The sequence below is a fragment of the Pocillopora damicornis genome, chromosome 5 (genome assembly GCF_964200805.1).
Source record: "Pocillopora damicornis chromosome 5, jaPocDami1.2, whole genome shotgun sequence".
NCBI lineage: Eukaryota > Metazoa > Cnidaria > Anthozoa > Scleractinia > Pocilloporidae > Pocillopora > Pocillopora damicornis.
The window spans coordinates 23116828-23139043 of record NC_142674.1 but is presented as its reverse complement, the minus strand read 5'-3'; the positions used below and the strand labels follow the sequence as shown (position 1 = coordinate 23139043).

General features: G+C 37.1%; 1 protein-coding gene, 4 long non-coding RNA genes and 1 pseudogene across 11 annotated transcripts in view; 3 read left to right on the top strand and 3 right to left on the bottom strand.

Moving 5' to 3' along the window:
- The window catches only part of LOC149046032 (uncharacterized), a 50197-nt gene that overhangs the window by 1373 nt on the left and 26608 nt on the right, over nt 1–22216 (top strand). The window contains exons 2-4 of one of the 6 annotated variants that reach the window (XR_016186579.1): nt 1117–1280; nt 1670–1832; nt 2266–2696. Coding sequence is in view for 3 of the 6 variants with exons in the window: in XM_089206369.1 (XP_089062495.1) it covers nt 1434–1832; nt 2262–2312 (450 nt within the window). In the remaining 3 variants the exon portion in view is untranslated. The other 5 variants (XR_016186578.1, XR_016186580.1, XM_089206373.1 and 2 more) reach the window with 5 other exon arrangements.
- On the bottom strand, nt 7548–9822 carry LOC149046040 (uncharacterized). The gene is made up of 2 exons (XR_016186592.1): nt 8040–9822; nt 7548–7752 (listed from the first exon to the last, which is right to left on the bottom strand). It is a non-coding gene; the product is annotated as an uncharacterized LOC149046040 (long non-coding RNA).
- On the top strand, nt 10967–12240 carry LOC149046039 (uncharacterized; annotated as a pseudogene).
- The window catches only part of LOC149046033 (uncharacterized), a 29111-nt gene continuing 21861 nt past the window's right edge, over nt 14967–22216 (bottom strand). Inside the window, exon 2 of the long non-coding RNA XR_016186582.1 lies at nt 14967–15533. This is a non-coding gene — a long non-coding RNA (uncharacterized LOC149046033). The remainder of the gene's footprint in view (nt 15534–22216) is intronic.
- Nucleotides 16353–18615, top strand: LOC149046038 (uncharacterized). 2 transcript variants are annotated; one of them, XR_016186591.1, is made up of 2 exons: nt 16353–16742; nt 16901–18615. It is a non-coding gene; the product is annotated as an uncharacterized LOC149046038 (long non-coding RNA). The 2 variants fall into 2 exon arrangements; XR_016186590.1 differs by having other exon boundaries at nt 16839–18615.
- The window catches only part of LOC149046037 (uncharacterized), a 1628-nt gene continuing 127 nt past the window's right edge, over nt 20716–22216 (bottom strand). Inside the window, exons 1-3 of the long non-coding RNA XR_016186589.1 lie at nt 21921–22216; nt 21557–21717; nt 20716–20966 (exon numbers count right to left, since the gene is read on the bottom strand). The exon at nt 21921–22216 is cut by the window's right edge and continues 127 nt beyond it. This is a non-coding gene — a long non-coding RNA (uncharacterized LOC149046037). The remainder of the gene's footprint in view (nt 20967–21556; nt 21718–21920) is intronic.

Genomic DNA, 22216 nt, shown 5'->3' with positions numbered 1-22216 from the left:
ACAATATGAGCCGCGTAGGGTTCACCGAAGCGATCCGCACGAATACAATGCAGAACATGTTGACAGCGATGCGACCTCCTCGGAAACTCAGACTGGTATCTAATTTACTGTGTGATTTATTTGTACTTGATATGAAAATCCAATAAAGCAAGGGCACAATCTAAAAGAATGCAACAGAAATTTTTTAAACCCGCTGAGCTTCCGAGGGGGTTTTATATAAAATTGTCAAAGGTGCGAGTGTGGAACTTGTCAAGCAATGCCGACAACTCATTAATGTGTTTGTTGTACGGAAATCGGGCAATTGTGGCAAAAAGTAGAGGAGCGAGGGTCTGAAACCCAGATAAGTTGTATCACTGAGTATCCAGGTTTTTAGTCAATTTGCCTCGATTTCTGGGTGCTGGAGACGGCCTATTACGCGTACAGGCAGCAGTAAGGCATAGAGAATCACACCGGAAACGAGCAAGCTAAATGTTTTCCGTTTCATCTGTTTTGTTACATTTTGAGATCGACTTGCTTGAGTTGTTTCTGTCATTGATTTAATAATACAGTACTACAGCTAGTTGTTTATAGTTCCGAATAATTTGCTTCTGGTAGGGCCTGAATTGTCGGTACAACACCAGGGAGAAAAATGACTGCTACAAACAACAGAATGTTCGAACGGCTCGACGAAATCGGCTATTTTCATTTGAACAAGTTTCACAAATTGTGGCTTCAAATTTGTGTCATTTGGAAATATTTGCGTTGTATGCCCAGTTTTGTTTGAATCAGTAAAAAACTGGACGACACAACGCTTTACCATTATGAAAAAACTGAGTATATTGAAGCAAACTGTAAGTAAAAAAATCATGACGAGACCGGCAAACAACGGCTGTGGAAAAGACTCCGTGTCTCACGCGATTATTAAACGAAACTTTGGAGGTTCCACCCGTGACGTCACAGGAAAGATGGCGCCATTCAAAATGACGAATATTTCGAATTTGGAAGAGCTTTTACAAAGTGAAAATGGACTTTTGAGAAAAAACGAATGGTACCTTTGGTGTACTTGATATATTTACTAAACATCTATGTGGAAAGAAAATGAACGTTTTTCGGGTTTACATGCGCATGCCCTTTAAGTAAATCGGAAGGAGACATGGAAGAGGAAAGAGAGGATGAAGAATATCCTGATTGGAGTAAAGGAGATGTTTCAGTGGTTAGTGAGAGTGAGGGTGAGATGGAGAGTGAAGACACTGATGTTGGTGTTTCTGTTTATCCAGTGCCTTCCACATCCCATGCCACAGGTAAGTTTTACAACCCTGCAAGGTCACGTTGTCCTCTTAGGGCTAAACAGGTACCTGCCAGCCAAGGTACCTGTGATACTCGAGGTGCTAGAGCTCATCCTTTAGTAGCTCGAGGTTTTACAAAAGGTTTTGGTGGTCGTAGAGCCAGAAAACATGCAGGCTCATCCCCAGAGGACCCACCCCCAGTGGTTACTTACAAATCCTATGATGATGAGAATGAGGGAAATCCCTGGGATCAGTTTCCACCCTCCCTTTACACCTGCATGTCCTCCTGGGATACAATTTGAACAGCCTTTGCTCAGGGGTAGGATGCATACCGCTATTGTGTTTTTTACTGAAGAATTGGTGAATGATATTGTTAAGCACACTAACAGCTATGCTGTTCACAGGTCTGGCATCCAGCAGCATATAAAGGACAAACAAATTAATCGGGGAATAAAACTGTGGGTACTTGCTGATAGTTCCAATGGTTGCACTGTAGACTTCAAAATTTACATTGGGAAGGATTCTGCAAGAGGGATTAGTAAATTTGGGCTTGGGCATGATGTTAAGGTAAGACTTATTAGTCTGTACTTCAATCAGTGTTCACTAAATATGTGTAACACATCTCAGATTTGTTATTTTCCAACTAATTTTTATGGAGATGTTGCCCATATAACAAGGAACCTTATAAGTTAATTTTTGCCTCAATACTTTCTATTATTTGGGTATCACTTAATTCACAGTTCAAATTTTGTTGATATTGTGTGCTAATTAATGTTGGTTTGAAAACATTCAATGAGGTTATTTCCTTTTTCTTGGAGAGGAAACATGCATTTCAGGAAAGCTTATTTATTGCTGTTTCAATTGAGGTATAGCTTACTTCCCTTGTGTAAATACTTGGTGAGGAATAAATATTTCAATAATCTGGGTCAATTTTTATGGTTTTGGGGTACAGTTTGGTTAAAAATTCTAATTAATTCTGTATTTGTTCTTTTTCAGCCAGATTCTCTGGATATCTTGCCTATAGTAAATGGAATATTTTATCTTTGAAATGTTTCCTTGTAACTCCAGTCCATTCAGGCCCAGTCTGTTTCAATGTCAAAAGTTGTATGATAATTTATGCAAATTGTATGCCATTTTCTCAGCATGATTTAAAATACATGGATTTTTGAAGGCAAAATATTTTTTCTGCAAAGCTTATTTTGTCCTCTTGCAAATGTGCAAGCATTTAGTTCAATGTTCGGAGAAAGGTCGTTTTTGAACCTTTTCCGCGAAAGTCGAACACTGCTAGATTCAGTAAGAGACAATCGCATCAGAAGAAGCAAAGATTTATTGTTACAATTTCAATAGTTCGAATGCAGTAGTTTGTTTGCATCTAATTCTTGCGTGTACTGTACGACTCGATATAATAAACACGGCAGGATTGGAACGAAATGGCTGTTTACTTTACCTTTATATTATTGAAGAATGTTGTCTTGTGATTGAAAAGAACATCGGCAAAAAGCTTTCAATTAACAATTGATTCATACGTCAGTGTGCGATCATCGAGATGTGAAGAACGCGGGAAGTTTGGAGAGCATGAAAGATGCGTAAGAGTTTCTCAAGGCGTAGCCCCGAGCCAAACCCCCCAACTGAACAGAGTGAAAACATCATCCTTAACGTTCTCGTAGAAATTGATAATACTTTACGTTTCAGTGCGTACTAAAGTATGTTTTTATTTCTTCAACTCAAGAAAGCCTATGAGAATATAATCTTTTGGGAAACCGCATTAGTATCTTCAAAAATTGTACGTCCCAAAGTACTTGAGTGAATTGTTCTGTAGGAATATAGTTTTACATTTCTTTTACCTTTATTTATACTTCTTCCAAAAGAAAAATAAAGACCTTGTTTAGAGTTTTTTCTTTCTTTTACTGACAAAAAGCATTTTCAATCATTTACTATCAGCTTTCGTGTATTACTTGTTAGTTAGGGACTAGTCAGAAACAAAACTCCTCGCAAAATGGCTCGTAATCGAAGGTTTCTTCGATCCTCTATCGCCACTTGCCACGTGTGATACCAATTGATATGCAAACAAAATAAGCCATCAGTCCTACGAAATGAACAATTTTAGTTTTATTTTTCAACAGGAAAACTTATGGTATTTTCCAATTGCTATTTGCGTTAGGAAATGAAAAGACGTTTTGTACCTTGACAGATTTCATCAAAATTATACTACAAATTAAACCAAAAGGCAGCCTGGTAGCTGGGTGTTCTGCACTGTGTTTTTGTTTGTTTCTTTGTTTTTTTCAGTTTTCCCATCTAAATAATCTACTTCTTTGACGTCGAAATGTTCACAGTCATTCACAGGCTTTAAGGGTGTTCTCCCCTCATGGGTTCAGCTTGTCGAAAAGGTGTTTGACTGTTTACCACCCAAGAAAGATAATGAAACAAAAACGATGCTGGTGACTCTCCGTCTAGACTTTTGGTTAACTGGCTGAGCGTGAAGCAAATAAAACTCCGTAGCAAATCTGTGACGTGTCAACCCGGAATGAATGGCTGAGATTTTTAACTCATATTCATCAAAAATTGAAGAGTTTCCAGCAAACCACGTTGACTGTCGAAGAGTCGACTCTTATTGAATGCATCAATAAGTACAAATGCATTTTGATGATTTATTAGAGATTACGAAATGCCCGTGGATAACACAATTTTAAACAAGAAGAACTATTTTAATGATGTAAACAGCACTATAATTAGTTTACAAGTGTAAACGAACAAAATCTAACCCGAGTATCGACTTAATAAACAAAACCGTGAAAGGCAAAAAATTGCCTTTGACTGCAAAACGCGGGGATTCCAAAATTTTAAAACGACTTAGGATAAATCCCGGAAATTAGAGGTGGAATCCTTTGGCAAAGTATGCTGGCCGGTCTCATGAATGTTGATGATGTCAGAAAATTTATCTAAATAAACAACTTTGTCGCTAGTACGGAAAGGCCCTTAGTAAACATTAAACTTCGTCAGATGATCACAAATATTATATGAAATGTTTGCAAATATAATAATATTATAATAATACATGACCGTCATCTGCTGCATCCTCTGAGCAAGGAACTGGGGGTTTGACTGACAAGATAAAGGAAAAGGAGCAAATATTATTTCACAACTGGTATAAAAGTTTAATGAAAGAGATATAAAAAAATCAACAACATATATATATGATTAAACGACTGTAGCTGGTAATTAGTCTCCGTATTAGAAAATTAGGAAAGATGCATGAAAAGTTAATTTTACAATTATTTGCGTTCAAAGATTGGAAGATAGAAAAAATGACGATATGTCGCTGGCAACGTGAAACTCAACAAAATGATAAAAAATATTACTGAAATTCAACTAAGATCAAAACGATTTTGCCACATACTGAAACGGAGCTGGTCTCACCTTCAAAATAATTATGCTCAACAGCCTTACGCTCATCTTTTTATTCCACATCATGATTGATTGATATAACCACATGAAGAACGAAAGGCACAACTTCATGATTCCCAATGAGCAACGAGATATCCTTTTAAGACCTTGACGAATTATGATCATCATTCTTGGAGCAGGAGTTCGGAGGAAGGTTTCTGTCGTTCTCCTCTTCAAGTTCAGTTAGTGTGTTTTGTGAAGGGTCCTGGAATGCACTTTAGCCTCAGTGCAAAAGCAATCACGTGTTGTGGTTGGCATATGGTGTGGAATGTGATGGCTGGACGACAAATACAAATTGAAATAAAGTTAGCATGACGGGATTAAGTACCTATTCTTCGTGTCTGAATGGTTATAGATAACACAGTGTTACACTTCATGCGTGACTACATCTTGCGTAAACATTTTCAAGCAGTTTGCTGCTCCGATTACCTCTATTTCAAATACTGCAAGTTATACGAGATAGAAACAAGACTATCAAACGAAAAGGGAAATCAACCGATTTGTAAAAACAGTTTTAATATTGATGCGTCAAAATAAAAAAACTACTGAAACCCACATCAATCAGAGAGAAACAATGAAAAGTCCCTTTTTAACTCGTGAATTGCGCGCATGCGCAAGAGCGAGTTATAGATACGATGTGGGGAATAGCATTCGCTCGCTCGATTGGTCGATTCCTGTAAATTTTTTTTAGATTTTAGGCTTTTGAATGCATTTGATAGTTTTTGGCGAGCAATAAACAGACGAAATGGCGACCTTTGTTGCTAAGAATAGTGGTGGGGTGAAAAAGAAGCCAATGATAATCTTAAAAGAGTTTTTTTTTTTCGTTTTAGTTTCAACAAGCGGCGCCAGCGACTGGCAAGCATTCAAGGATTCACACTGAAATAACAACAACCTTCGTTTTTCATAAAATTGTAATTTACAATCCTTGAACTTGAAAACAATCCGAAGATTCATTGAAAATATCACTTACTGCGAAGCGCTCGGAGTTTACAGATGTTCAAAAGCTTTTTCTGTTATAGCGTGAGATTGAGGACAAAATTGATCATTACGTTTCGTCGCGTGTGTTTTTCCTGTGTGAAGCAACAAAAGATGCCGGCGACTGACTAAATAACAAGTTAACACGAAAATCAAATAACACTTAGACAAACAATTTTAGCTACCGATTTTCAGTGAATTTTTAAAGAACAATTTTCTCGTAAGTTTCAAGACAATTTGAAGATTCAACATATATACAACGTACTAAAATGCGAAAGTTACACACCACAAAATTGATAAATAGGCCTGAAATGAAATTCTATCTTGTTATTGATTATACGTTGCCTAGCACGTGACTTAAATCTACCCAGGCGGAGATCTAAAATGACGGTGGCAGGCTTGGCTTAGTTATATCACTCAAAACTCGTTCCCGTTTGTCTCATTTGATAAAGAGGGAATCGTTAATGTTTTCATTAAGACAGTATTGCCTTGATTTTCTAATATTTACAACGAAAGACAGTAAATTTCACTTTTCACCCACATTTACTTCCAACCTTTTCTTTTGAACCAGAAACAAAAATGATAGACGTTTAAAACACATGACATCATCCACCTTGTTAAATGTAATAGCATGATCATTTCAATTGTAATGCCTTCTTGTCCCAACGTTACTTTGTTTCTTTGCTACATTAGCGAACACTGAACTACTGCTCGTACTCTAGATGACAATCAACCACAAAATTCCCTAAACCAGATAACATTAAACATAATCTCAAAAATCATGTGTCAATTCACGAGTTTCCTCACAGAGCACTTTGATTTTTTCTATGTTGACTTTCCATTGTTTACCGTGAGAGATTTAGAGCTGCAATCATTCAATCGGTGAAATGAAAGAGTTTCAATTTTCAACTAGTCTTATTATTAGAACGTCTAATTTTGGGGCGAATGCTGAACGTTCTTCGCTTTTTTTACGATTTGAGCCCGAAAACGTTCTTAACATGTTCTTAAAGTTGTGTAGTATAATGTTTTAATAGTCAGACTAAGTTCGACTTCAATTTACAATTGGTTCCCGGCTACGTCAGCGTACTTTAATCGAGATTAACGCGGAAAGTTTGGAGAGCATCTCGCTTCTTGAGTGCTTTGCAAACTTCTTAAGTGCTTCATATCTCGATGAACGCACAGCTGACGTATGAACCAATTTTTTCATAACATTTTCAACCCGATGGTTTAAATGTTGTAAAAGGGTTAATATTCCCTCTGCTACGCTTCAGCGCGTTGATAATTTTGTTTCAGAAAAACATTTCGCTACGCTGTAAACGATCTTGTCTTAGAATGGTCAAAAAACTCCATTTGTTATTTCGTTGGTTCTTTCAGAGTGTCTCTCTGCCAAGATATTTTCCAACTCGGACTCACGCAGAGTTGCGAAACGGGATGACACCGACATGACATTACTCGTTAGTTATAAAAATAACTACAAAATGTCTCGTAATCGAAGGTTTCTTCGATCCTCTATCGTTACCTGTCACGAGTGATACCAATTGATATGCAAACAAAATAGGCCATCTGTCCTACGAAATGACCAATTTTAGTTTTATTTTTCAACAGGAAAACTTATGCTATTTTCCAATTGCTATTTGCGTTAGGAAATGAAAAGACGTTTTCTTCCTTGACAGATTTCACCAAAATTATAATGCAGATTAAACTAAAAGGCGGCCTGGTGGCTGGGTAGTCTGTGCTGTGCTTTTGTTTGTTTGTTTTTCTTTCAGTTTTCCCATCTAAATAATCTACTTCTTTGACGTCGAAATGTTCACAGTCATCTGAACATTAGCTTCAGTTTCGCTATTAACAAGTTGGAAACTGTGGGGAAGTTTTGATGATTTATTATAGATTACAAACTGCATTAAACTTCGTCAGGTGGTCATAACTATTATATGGAATGTTTGCAATTATAATTTCCACAAATTAAGACTGTAAAATTTTTGGTTGGTCCACTTCAGAGTTTACATCTTCTTTCCCTAAACAAGACCGTCATCTACTGCATCCTCTGAGCAAGGAATGGGGGGTTTGACTGACAAGATAAAAGAAAAAGAGCAAATATTACTTCACAACCGGTATAAATGTTTGATGAAGAAACATGAAAAATACCAGTATAAATATTTTATATTTGTTTTTTCAAGTCAGTTGATCTCCCTTTTTCTTTCATAATCTCGTTTCTATCTCTCATCACTTAGCTGAACTTTCATTTGATTATTACGTTTGTATCTCACCCAAGTTTATATTCACATCGTATTATTTATAGCCATGCAGGCAGGAAACATGTGATTTTGTCACATGTCGAAAGAAAGCTGGTCTCACCTTGAAAATAATTATGCTCCACCGCTTTAGGCCGACTGAATCTGGTCATTCCGCCCCATGATGAACTGACATAACCACAAAAAGAACGAGAGGCACAGCCTCACGATTCCCAGTGAGCATCGAAATATCTTTTGAAGACCTTGACGAATTATGACCATCATTGTTGGGGTAAAAGATCGAAGGAAGGTTTCTGTTGTTCTCCTCTTCAAGTTCAGTTATTGTATTTGGTAGAAGGCCTAAGAATGTACTCTATTCTCCGTGAAAAAAGAAAAAAATACACACCACACGCGTTGTGATTGGTTAAAAGTAGGGGGCAAGATCATGTAATAAAACAAAATCGATATTGCACTGTGGTGAATAAACGTGTTTCCTTCCTACATATATAGTTATAAATAACACATTTGTTACACCTCATGCGTAACTAAATCTTGCATAACTGCACTGATTCACTCTATTTCAAATCCTGCGTCCAGCTGAGCTAGAAAGTTTTCAATTAAATAAAATACAGCTTAATTCGTGCGAGATACAAACGTAACAATCAAATGAAGTGCAGCTCAAGTTATGCGAGATACAAACGTTGACCTTCAGAGACTCTATGTAGAGCGAGGTCAATCTTGCGAAGTTCATATATTACGAAGTTCATATAGATCTCGCTCGCCGTAGAGTCTCTGTAGCTCAGCGGTAGAGCATCGGAGCGCGGAATGCGAAGGTCTGAGGCTCGATTCCTTATCGGGACTCAGAATCTTTTCTCTGTCCTTCGCTCGTGACATTTGTCCCACGCTCGTGACATGACGAAAAACATCTTTCTCTATTTCTTTTCTTTGAATTTAAATAAGTGTAAAGTAAACTTATGCATTCTTTCCAAATTTTCTTAGACGGACAGCTGATTACATAACTGCACAACTTACGTCTTGCATAACTGCACTGATACACTCTATTTCAAATCCTGCGTTCAGCTGAGCCAGAGAGATGAAATAATTAGATGAAATACAGCTTAAGTTGTGCGAGAGACAAACGCAGCAATCAAATAACGTACAGCTCAAGTTCTGCGGGTAAGGTTAGCTCAAGCCACTTGTATTTAACAGCACCTGGAGAGATCCTTTCAAAGAAACAGCTCATATTGGGGTAGACTTCGCTTAATAATTTATGAGGCTAAAACAAATCTGACCACAGAGATTTACCCTTTAAGGAAAAGTTCAGAAGATGCTGTAGAAGCTGTACTTACGCTAGGGTTACTCATTAACATATGTTCCTCGATTTGCATCGTTTTCTTGAACAAATAGCTCCATGTTCACCATGGCTTCCCGACCATGACTCTTACATGTATCCACTTTACCACCACGTATATTGGTCTCCGCTTGTGCGCTTTCTTCAATGTTTTTCAGCCAAAAAGGTTGTCTGTGCTCAAAGTGGCTCCGCTATCATTGGCGTTCTGTGGCTTCTTGGTGTTCACGAATCTTAGCCTTCAGAATAACACAGTTGGAACATATCAGTTAGCGAAAGCCTTGACCACACCGACCATCGTGGCAATCCACGCTTACTTTATAACTAGAGCTATTCAACACAAATCAAGTTAACATTTGTGAGTGAAGCTTTTGTTATGAACAAGTTAAGCACTAATTAAGCACCATGTTTTTTTAGGGGGGAGGGGGTGAAGCCTTTTAAAATCTAGCATGAAACGAAAAGAGATGAACAACGTGTCAAGTTTTCCTTTTCCCTACCTTTTTTTCCTTTTACAGATTTCTTTTAACTTTTCAATTCTTTTCGTCTCCTCCGAGAGACAGCGGTTGTTTCTTACGTTTTCCTTTGAGATTTTGCGCGGGAAATTTGCGCGCGGCCGGCCAGAATCGATCTCCACGCGCATGCCCAACGTTTGACCGCTGTGTTATTGGAGCCAGTGTTCGATTCTAGCAGCCTGTCGTTCGTGACAGAAATCTCTTTCAAGAACAAACGCAACCAGAGACCTATTTTACTACCACCGTTCTTTTTAACTTGATGTTTTTTTCTTGTACATATTTTTATTTATTTTGCAGAGAATTATTCCAACGGGACGGCAAACTTACGCGAGAGGTTCACAATTGCAGTGTGGTCTGAACAAGCTTATGATAAGATTTTTTTATGGAAAGTGAAGAACATACAGGTGTCAATGGATGAACCCCAATTGTCTTTTATTATTGCTATTTGTGGTTTTTTTTTTTCATACACAGAAAGTAAATAAATTTCGTTATCACCTGAAGTGTTAGCGAAATTCCGCGATCGAAGGGGCTAGACCAATCAAGTCATTCGTCACTAGTCTTAATCTTTGGAGAAATGCGCGAACTAGCATGGAAGGGAGACTTAGGCCCTAACTTGCGTGTAGTTCACATTTAGTTATGTAGCAACAACGAACTCGCTTAAGATTCCAATTGCAGTCATAATGTTTGCGTGACAGTTGTAAACCAGCCTCTATCCTTCACCTACAAAAGTTACTTGAACAGGTCAGTGCCAAATTCTTGAATCTAATGTAAGAAAATAAGTGTAGAAATGATGTAAAAAGTTCCGTTTTTTTAAATTGCTTTTCCATAATTTGTAGTCATAGAGGAGTAATAGGTAGAATAAAACACGCTTTAGATTTGTAATTAAGTTAATTCGTTTTAGGCCATGATGTAGATGAAATGAAATTTCTGCTCAAAACCAAATTTGAAAAAAGTTTTAAAACAGAAAACGAAATCAACAAGAAAAAAAAGCAGCTTTACAAATGATCACATGTAAAGCACCGTGGAACATCACAAGGCAATAAATATAGAATTGAGGCTGTCGTGTTTTGAGTTATAGTATGTTCTCAACCTAAGCTTCCATTTCCACTGTAAGGTTCAAGTATCAGCCCCGTTCTAGGCGTTTCACGAACACTATGAGAGACTGGAGACGAACGCTAAGCTCGAGGGATCATGGGAGTATTTCCTCTTTTCTTGGCGCACTCGGTACCTCTTTTCAGAGAGACGTGAGAGACGCGGAAGCATAAACGGGTGGAGACGCAGCTCATTTTGTTTATTTCTTGAGCTTTACTCTCAAAAGTGCCTCTCCACGCATGTCTTTGGCGAGCGAACGCTTAGTATTTATGATTACCTAGCAAAAGTAAAGAGCGTACTCCCTGACAGCATCAGGAGAGCCGCTTTCCTTGCTACAGAAAAGGGCGCGTCTAGTTGGCTGACAGTTATCCTGTTAAAGGATATGAACTTTAATTAAGCAAGAGAGAGTTCAGGGATGCCGTTCATCTCCGCTATGACTGGCACATAGCTAACACGCCCTCCACTTGTATTTGCGGAGATGCTTTTATGGTGGATCATGCCATGGTGTGTAGACAAGGAGGATTCATCATCCAGAGGCATAACGAGCTGTGTGATCTTGAGGCCGATTTGCTAAACACTGTTTGCCACGATGTGCAAGTGAAACCCGTTCTCCAGGAGATAACGGGAGAAGTGCTGACGAGGGGTATGAACCCAGCACCGGATGCCCGATTGGATGTTCACGCTCGTGGGTTCTGGGATAGGCAAGGCTCTGCCTTTTTTTGACGTATGGGTTTTTCACCCAAACGCAGAGTCTTACAAAGATCTCACCATTCAGCAGATTTATCGCAAACATGAAGATGAGAAGAAGAGGTTATACGCGAACAGGGTTTTGGAAGTTGAACGAGGGACTTTTACACCTTTAGTCTTCACTACTACCGTAGGCATGGCGGACGAATGCAAGCGTTTCCACAGTAGATTAGCGGAACCCATATCTATTAAGAAAGGAGAGGAGTAAAGCACAACGATTTCATGGATACGTTCAAAAGTGTCCTTCGCTCTACTAAGGTCCGCCTTACTTTGCCTGAGAGGTTCACGCACCACCAGGTGTGTCCCTCTGAACATTGAACATTGTGACTTTCAGATCGAAAAAGAACAAGCAGGATTTAGAGAATAGTTTTTGTTTTTGTTGAGAATATTTTTAGATTTTTTAATATATGAGATGGATGTTTTTTATCTTCAAATAAGATTTTCCATGATATTTCCCTTGAGCTAGATTGAACTCGGAAATAGTTAAGGATAGGATTAGGAAGTAACAGATTGTAGTCGATAGAATGTAATCATTAGAATGAAATAACTATGTGAAATGGGACCTATGACAGATTTTAATTTTAATTAAGTTTATACTATATTGTAGGAATAGAATTTTAGTGAATTAAAATTTATGATTTCAAATTTTAAAAATTTAAAAATTATTATTATTATTATTATTATTATTATCATTATTATTATTATTATTATTATTATTATTATTATTATTATTATTATTATTATTAACCGAGGTAGGTTGGGAAGAGAGGCTGATTAATAGGCGGGGGAGGGAGGAAGAGAAGGGAGAAGATTATCCCCCTCCGTCTAGGCTCGATTCCCGCCCCTCTAGGAGCGGGGGCTCATTCCCGAACAGCGACTGGTAATCGAGCCTACCCTCCGACTCGCTCACGCTTACTCCAAACCAAACATGAGGGATAGGTGAACAAGTCGAGCCAAAAACGCTCACTCGCGCTCTCAAGTAAGACGCCTGGTTTTGAATGGATAGCGGCAAAATGTCTCGAAAACATGGCGTAATGTGGGGAGAAGGGGACAGGAAAACTTGAAAAGGAAAACTTGAAATGGACTTTCCTAGTCGGGGGGAGTGGCAGTACTCTTAGCCACTACATACAACAGAAATCGGGGGAGGGTACACGTAAGCTATACAAATGATCGACAAGTTTATCACGGTTTTGTTTTCTCAGTCGATTTTGTCCAGTTTTGACCTGGGACAAATTTTGTTGACGGTGCGTTAGAAGATTAGTTCGCTTCGGCCAAAGTTTGTAAAGTCGCGACAAATCATCCATACTTTTAAAATGTTGGTGATGACAGAAAATTTGTCTAAATAAGCAACTTTTTCGTCAGTGGGGAAAGGAACAGGGAGCAACCGCCAAACGCTGAGTTAATTCGCTGAGAAGAATACATTGGAAGGGAACTCCGCAAGTACAATTGCACAATGGAGACCAGAGGATCAAAGAAACCTCCGATTACAATCCATTTTGCGCGGCGTTCTGCTCTAGATGGGTTTTAACTTTAGAGGGCAAGTAGCGATAAACTGACGTGTTTAATTTCAGGATTCTTGCTAACGATCACCAAAGCCTAAAAACAATTTTAATTATTAAACAGACAGACGTATTTATAGACAGCATAGTGATAAATGACACTTAGTGCATGACTAGTTTACATCTTACATCACCGGTTTCGTTAGTTAATTTGTTCCGTCGGTCAAGATAGTCATTGTTGCAGGTCGCTGAACCATTTCACTAATTATCATGAGAAATACGTCTAGCTGAGCCCAAAGTTCGTCCTTTATCCAAATCCTGCCGAAAGTCTAATAAATTATAGATGATGCCTTTAAATTTTTACTATGGTTCGTGAATATAAAGTTGTTCGGGATACAAACGTAACAGTCAAATGAAATGGCTCGTAATCATACTTGTGGCTCACACAATTTAGGAACTGAAACTACTTTGATTATAATAATAGCTAGTTGGTGAACATTAAACTTCGTCAGATGGTCAAAATTATTATATAGAATGTTTGCAATTATGATTTCAACGAATGAAGACTTTAAACTTCTTGGTTGATCCACATCAGAGTTTACATCTTCTTTCCCTAAACAAAACCGTCATCTGCTGCATCCTCTGAGCAAGGAACTGGGGGTTTGACTGACAAGATAAAGGAAAAGGAGCAAATATTATTTCACAACTGGTATAAAAGTGTAATCAAGGAAATATAAAAAAAACAACATATATATAACTAACTGCAGACAGTACTGTTTCGGCCTTCTGGGCCTCATCAGTGCAGTGCTGATGCTAGGATGGAGGTAAGACCATATAGCCACCTCAATTGATCTCACATATGTGGGATCATCTAAGCCATGCCATTATATGTTTGTCACATATCGAAATGAAGCTGGTCTCACCTTCAACATAATTATGCTCAACAGCCTTACGCTCATCCTTTTTATTCCACATCATGATTAATTGATATAACCACAAGAAGAACGAGAGGCACAACTTCACGATTCCCAATGAGCATCGAGATATCCTTTTAAGACCTTGACGAATTATGATCATTCTTGGAGCCAGAGTTCGGAGGTAGGTTTCTGTCGTTTTCCTCGCCAAGTTCAGTTAGTGTATTTTGTAGAAGGCCCAGGAATGCAAATTTGCCTCCGAGCTAAAAATGTTATACGCTACAAGTGTTGTGATTGGCAAAAATTAGGGACAAGATCACGTGGAAGATAAGTACAAAATCATAACTTTGCATCTCGTACCGTATGGGATAACCGCGTGTCATGTCTGCATGGTTATAAATAACACAATGCTACACTTCATGCTTGATTACTTCTTACGTAAAATCTTTTCATGCGGTTTGCTGCTCCGATTCACTCTATTTTAAACTGCGTCCAGCTGAGCACGAAAGTTCTACAGCTTAAGTTATGCCACTATACAAACGAGACCATCAAACGAGAAGGGAAATCAACCGATTTGCAACAACGGTGTTAATAATAATTCGTCAAAATTAAGATATATTAAACTACTGAAACCCACTTCAATCAGTGAGAAAACCATTAAATGAAAAATTTTTTGCGATATTGTCCTTCCATTGTTTACCGTGGCTAATAATTTTGAGTTGCGATTAATCAGAAAATCCGGGTTATAGAGTTTAATTCTTCCACTTTTTTTCAATCATTCAGTATCAGCTTTCGTGTATTACTCATTAGTTAAGGACTTGTCAGAAACAAAACTCCTCGCAAAATGGCTCTTAATCGAAGGTTTCTTCGATCCTCTATCGCTACTTACCACGACTGATACTAATTGATATGCAAACAAAATAAGCGATCAGTCCTACGAAATGACCAATTTTAGTTTTATTTTTCTACAGTAAAACTTATGGTATTTTCCAATTGCTATTTGCGTTAGGAAATGAAAAGACTACCATGACAGATTTCACCAAAATTAAACCAAGCATTAAACCAAAAGGCGGCCTGGTGGCTGGGTGGTCTGTGCTGTGTTCTTTTTTGGTTTTTTTTCTTCTCAGTTTTCCATCTAAATAATCTACTTCTTTGACGTCGAAATGTTCACAATCATCTGATTATTATAGTTCCAGTTTCGTTATCACCATGTTGGAAAATAGAGTGTGGGACACTTTTTATGATTTAGTATGGATTACAAAATGCTTGTAGCTTACATTTGTTAAACAACATGATAGTTAGTAAGTGAACATTAAACTTCTTCAGTTTGTTACAAAATATGAAATGTTTTCTATTATATTTCTATTATATGAAATTATTGCAGTTATGATTTCCACAAATCAAGTTTTTAAACATCTTGGTTGGTCCACTTTGGAGTTTACATCTTCTTTCCCTAAACAAGACCGTATTCTGCTGCATCCTCTGAGCAAGGAACTGGGGGTTTGACTGACGAGATAAAGGAAAAAGAACACATATCATTTCACAACTGGTATAAAAGTTTAATGAAAGAAATATAAAAAAAAAAACAAACAAAAAACATATATATATATATATATTCTAACGACTGTAGCTGGTAATCAGCCGTCCGTATGCATATCAAACTCACTGTAAACAAAAACCTATATCAAGTCTCGGGGACCACGCCCCTACCACTGTCTGACTCAAAACTACAAAACTTGGAACGTTTAGCTCGATTACTGAGAGACGCTTTGGTAGTGATTAATTTTAACAACGAAATTTTAAAGACAAAACATTAAAGTTACTTTTAAAGCTACTTTAGAAGTTGTTTTGAAATACTACAGCTTTAGGATTGAATGGGTCAAAATTCATTTTTTAAACTTTCTATTACCGTATTTATTCTATTAAACGCAGCGGCGTTTATCAAATTTGTTTATTAAATTTCGTGATTCGAGTGCGGTGTTTATTCGAGGGCGGCGATTAATTAAAATCCAATTTATTTCTTGCTAACAATTGTATGGCAACTGACTATCTGAATTAAAAAAAAAAAAAAAAAAAAAAAACATGTTTTAGTGCCAGTCTAAAAAGTCACTTTTTATATCGTTTTCCATTTCACAATTTGCATTTCATGCTACTGCAATATATAAAGTGAATAAGGATCTAATGTCGGATATTCTTTCTCGACATCAGAACTAGTACATTCAAAAGGATTTGTCTGGCTCACTCAAAATTTCCAACTACGATCGAAGCATTGCTCGCTGTGTGCTTTTTTGAATCTGTTATTCGAACAAACGCCGCATCATTATGCGGCCTTTGTTAATATTTCTGCTCTAAAATGCGGCGTTTACTCGAAGGCAGCGTTGATTCGAGGGCGGCGTTTAATCAAGTAATTACAGTGGCAATTTTGGAAACGTTCACAGTGTCGTATGACGATTTGCGCGTAAGAATGGGTCCTAGCTCTTTTGCGCACGCTCGAACCTCAATATTACCGTCACATTCGAATGGATCGAGAAATTTATTGTCTTGGTTAGCTCGTCAAGTTTGCGACCGATTTAGATAGGTCAAATGGCCGCTCAAGTTCGAGCGCTCTCACAAGATTTACTTCTGGTCTTCTGCAGATCCGTAGAAGTCGTGGGAGAAGGATCAGAGGGTCCAAAAACAGGATTTTCTGGCCATTCGTTACCTTCGTATTAACAAGTAGGTTGTCTTTTAAATAATTTAAGCGATGTGATTCTTTTTCCTTTTGTCCTAAGAGAAACGGAATTTCGTATAATACAAAAATTTTGTTGCTAGTAAGTCTCGAATATGTCTGATGCCGGTCGTTTTCGGCTATCTTCTCTACACAATTGCCAAAGAGAATGGAGAGAGAATGGGGAGAAACGAACGCCAGAGGAATCTTTGAAGAATGAAATTACCAAGCGATAGAAACTTGAGGAAAAGCTCGACGACACAGGGAGAAGCTATAAGTATCACAAGAAGAGATTCCAAGGACCAGTTCACAGAATTGCAGAGATAAGTAAGAGAGGTGTAATGAGCCCTGAGAAAAGATCCTTTAATGAGCACTCCAAGTAACACTAAAATAGGATAAGGAAGCAAATGAAAGAAGAATGTGAAGCCACTCCAACCTCTCTTGGAATGTACAAATTTGTGGCTTCAAAAGTAGAAGTGTTCAATGATGACACAGAACAGTACAAAACTTTTGATCTAATTGATAAGCATCATATGCCACCATGAGGTTCTAATTCCAGTGACCTAACAGATGCTCAGGTTAATGACATGAAATACTGGATTTATATAAAAGACATTTAACATTTCCAACGAAGCATGCCATAAAATGGCAAGGAAGTCTGAGTTTATCCCAAACACTTACTAGACAACCCAGCAGACAAATACAATGAATAAGAAATCTCCAGGAGAAACAGAAGGTATGCAAATCAGCTTCAAAGAGAGTCTGGAAGGGCAGATTGTTAACTTACAAGGAAAAGAAGATTTAAAAGGAGATATAATTAAACTCAAGATAAGTGGAGATAGTACATGCATTGGAAAGAGACTGAAACTAGTAAATATCACATACTCCATTATAAACAAAAAAAGAAAATGCAGTGAATGAAAAGGGCAATTATGTCCTTGCTATACTTAAGACAACTGAGAACTATGACAATCTCAAGGAAAGCCTGGCTGATCTAACAGAAGAAATGTCTAAATTAAATAAGGTAAAAGTAAGGGGTAAAGGCTCCAACATCAAATATTTTCTTGGTGAGGATTGGAAGTTCCCAGCCTGTGTTTGTGGGTTAGGGGGAGCTAATTAAGAGTATGCATGCATTTGGTGCAAATGTCCTCATAACCAGAGGCATATCAAGAGGGTATGGTCCCTTTCAAACAGTTCTCAGGGGGGGTTCATCATTGGAGGAAATTTCCAAATTTGCCAAATCAAAAAAGTTCAATTGCAAGGAAACCCCTCTATTCAATTTCATACCACTTGATTATGTAATTATTGACACCCTACATTTATTTCTTTGTGTATCAGATAATTTGACTGAACTTTAAATAAAGGAAATAAGGAGAAAGTATGTTTGTGAGAATGCCACATGTTATAATGAATTTTCACGAGAGAATTTTAAGCATGACTGGTTATGAAACCTTTCTAAAAAATCTGGGCATTTCTTTTGAATGAAGGATCCACAAAAACACCAAAAAAATTGGACTGTAGAGATCAAATGGGTCCTGAAATACTTAAGGTGATGTAAAATATTTAACCATCCTCACTTTTGCCAGGAAACAAGAAGTCAGAAAAGTTTCAGCTGCTATGGGATGGGTGCATGGAAATCATTGGAGATTAAAAAATTAATTGATTTTTTAACTAATGAATCAATCAATCAACTTGAAGAAAAAATAGGATGGTTTAAGATCTTCTCATCCTTGTACCAAGTTAAAGATGTGACAACATACATGCATGCCTTATACTTTCATGTTCCAGAGTTTTTGAAGTTGTGTAAAATTGTGGCATATTTTAATCAGCAGAGCATGGAGAAATATAATGTGGCTTCCAAAAATTACTTTAGATCTTCTAATCACAGAGGAATTACTGCTCTATGACAACTTCAAAAGAAATGTTGAATTCAATTTCTGGAAGCAACTGGGTATGAAAGGGTGAAACAGAGACACCATTGTAGTAACTGTTCTAGTTCAGGTCACCAAGCAATGTAAACATTGCTATCACCAAACTTGCTGCTCACACCTTATAAAATGGGACAGTAAGTGGGTGCCAAAATGTTGTACTGGGTCTTCACAGAGTTACCTAGATAATATTTAACACATTTTATCATCAGATGTTTCTAGTTACAATACAGTGTGTAGCGAAGTTTCAAAGCTACAGTTAATATTGCATTATATGAAATATAATGTATTACATGAGAACATTTTGGCTTTTACAGGACCAAATCAGAAAGTTCAGCCTGCTTTTTTTCAAAAGTTTGGCACTTGACGATAAATCTACCATGATTACAGCTGTTGATTAAAATTGTAATCTGCACAATGTTTTGAATGTAAAATTTAGGAGAGATGAAAAATATGGATTTTCAACAACAAAAACATATCAATTCCTTGTGACACAGTCATGCCCATTTCCATTGCCCATAACAAATGTAAATACAACACACAAACTGTCCTCCATTTCTGATTGTATGTATTTCCCCCTATTGCATTAATTTATTGGATTGGTGTCTTCTAAGACAACCAGAAACGCATAGTTCCCCTCAGTGACAAAAGCATAATCACCATTTTCATTAAAAAATCGTTTGGTTGAAATTATTTCTATAAACAGTCTTTTTCCCGTTCTTTCTTTGACTTCCCTGCTAACGCAAACCCTTCATCAAATACTTCCTGGTCAACTCGAACTTGAAAAAAAAAGAAGCAGGGAAATGTGTCAGAAAACAACAATGGATCAAGTATTTGAGACAACTTTTCTTGTCATTTTTCTCTCTGTAACTTAGATGGATGCAGCAAAGTCTTAAAATTGTTGTGTGGTGTGTGGGAGGAAGTTATTTTCAAAAAGCGAAAGATTGTACAGACAACTTTGAGTCTTGTCTTGTAATTGTTTGGGCGATTGATGTAGATGATGTTATTTGTGAAGGATGTAAGAGGCCTGTTGAAGAGCACTAATAAATTGGATGGTATACTTTTATCATGTCATTGCTATCTCAAGTTGTTGTTGATCATTTGAAGTATTCACTTTCCTGTGAGTGTTTTTTAGAGTTCCAACTGTACTTCTATTGCAATTTACTTCAATTTTAGCAAAAAATTAAAGTTAACAAAAGTTTATGTTTTGTTTCAAAAGTTTTTTTTACATGAATCACAACTGGCATGGCCAGTTATTAAAACTAAGAAAGGTCAACGTCGAGTAAAGAAAAGTAAGACAACATTAGTACTAGTGATATGGTCACCTAATTAGATCAAAGAGCTTGTTAGAAGTGGAGGAATAACTATGGATTTTAATGGAGTAAGGAAAACTCTTTTCAGTCATTAGTCTTGGAAATATTAATATCATTAGGTATGATCGATGATGTGGAGAAATTGTGAATTAAAGCAAGTACTGGTTTGGGCTTCCAGTTGTAAGATAAATAATTAAATAAATCAGTTATTTCCCAATAAAAATCATCTTCATTTATCATTTCAACTGCACAACAATATCATATACACTCTTTGCAACCTTATTCTCCAACCTATTAAATTTCAAGAGTTGTATGACAATTCAGTGGTCTGAAAAGACTCTTATTACATGCCAAATAACAAAGAAACAGAAGGGCTCATAACAGTGAGGATAAAAAACAAAATATTTCCAAAAGCCTTTCTTTCCTGGGAACAGGACCAAATGAGGTCAGATTGAACTAATGTGGAGAGGTTTGTTGATCTCTTTATAAAAATGGATGATTTACATCAATCAGATTTTAGAGAAATGAGACTTAAGTCAAAGGGGACTTTTACATTGCATATTCTGCAGTTATGGGCATTGGCTTTGATGCCTATTTGAGGGAAATCTATCGTTTTCTAGCCAGGGGTTTGGCTGTGCCGATTTTATGGCAGACACATCATATATCTGTCACTCAAGAAATTTTATAGCTCTCACTGGAAGCTCAAATGCTCTTAAGGAACATGACAATATTTCACCTGATCACTCCTTATATTCTTTTCCAATAAAATTTGGACAAACTTTCAAAAACTTTATTGGTAATTTTACAGTTGCAAATAAGGTATAGACACAAGTTGCAAGGAAAGAACAAAAGATTGATCATTTTATACCAGTAGTAAGCTTCTGGTACTAATTACATTCTCTTCAATACCAGCTAGGCACAGTACATGTTACACCTATCCATTCTGTCAATAGTACCAACTATATGTAGTGGGGTAACCATTCACATCTCCCTAAACAGCAGATAACATAAAAGTTAATTCCTATCATCAGTCTCGATTAAGGAATAAAAATTGAAGGATCACAACATTTCTGGCAAAGTGAAATGCAAGTCAAACTGGTTTGAAGACATTTTAAACGTGAAATGCGTTGTTAAATATGACAGAAATACAATAGTTAACATTCTAAAGAAACAAGGAGTTCCTTGAGTTTTTATCCATTTGTTGTATCACTCGTCTCATATTTTAAGAACCACAAAAAAATATGGTGATAATTTTAATCTGCGAGTTTCATTGTACACTTCGACTCAAAATTCATTTCTTGTGGCAGAAGTATTCTACTGAAATAAACAAAACAGAATGAAGCTGACGCCATCCGTTTCGAATAACACATGAACATGATGAAAACGACACCAGTTTAAACTCAAGAGACAAAGCCCTCACATTTTTTTTAAAGGTAAATGAAATTGGTTAGACCGAAAGCTAAATAAATAAACAACAAACTGACAGTGGTGAGGGATTTAGGGGCCATGTGAAAAATAGGTACCACCGAAGTTTATCCTCTAGTCAGCCTATAACCGTTGTTAAGACACATGCCTACGTACCAAGTACAACAGACTTGGAGAGCAAAAAAGCCAAAGACAGTTGTGAGCTATGACTTGGAAAATCCATCTCAACCTCCCAAAAACGAATTCGCCGAAGGTTGAAGTAAGAGCGACTCGATCCTGAAGCTAGAACATTTTTTAAAGCCTTGTGTTCTATGTGACTACAAAGAGAAAGAAAAGATGATGTTATTCGAAGTGATTTGGAGCTTGGGAGCCACCTCGAACTTAACGCAATTTTATTTCAAAGTTGAAGTAAAATAAGATCAAATTCTAAATTACCTTCTATTATCATAACGAATATCTCACAATCGTCTCCACATACAACTTCGTGATTCACAGAAGATATTAACATCTTAAGACTAACCTTCAAGGTTTGTATTCTCATGTGCACATCTTGATCGTCAGTAAATCAAATCTCAAACTTCAAGTTTTCGGCCTTTTTTCGCTTTTTGTTCGCACTTTGATCATTAAAATATACTCATCCGAAGAGCCAGCAAACTCCACGAGTATCCACAGAGTTAGAAATAGTGGTAAACTTTTCATACTCTTTCATCCCTCTCAAAAAAGTATTACAAAAAGGTGTCGATCGCCCAGTTGAAAACCCGCGGAAGAGCGCTGAGAATATCAAAATGATGCCGAACGCGCCGAACAAATTTTATA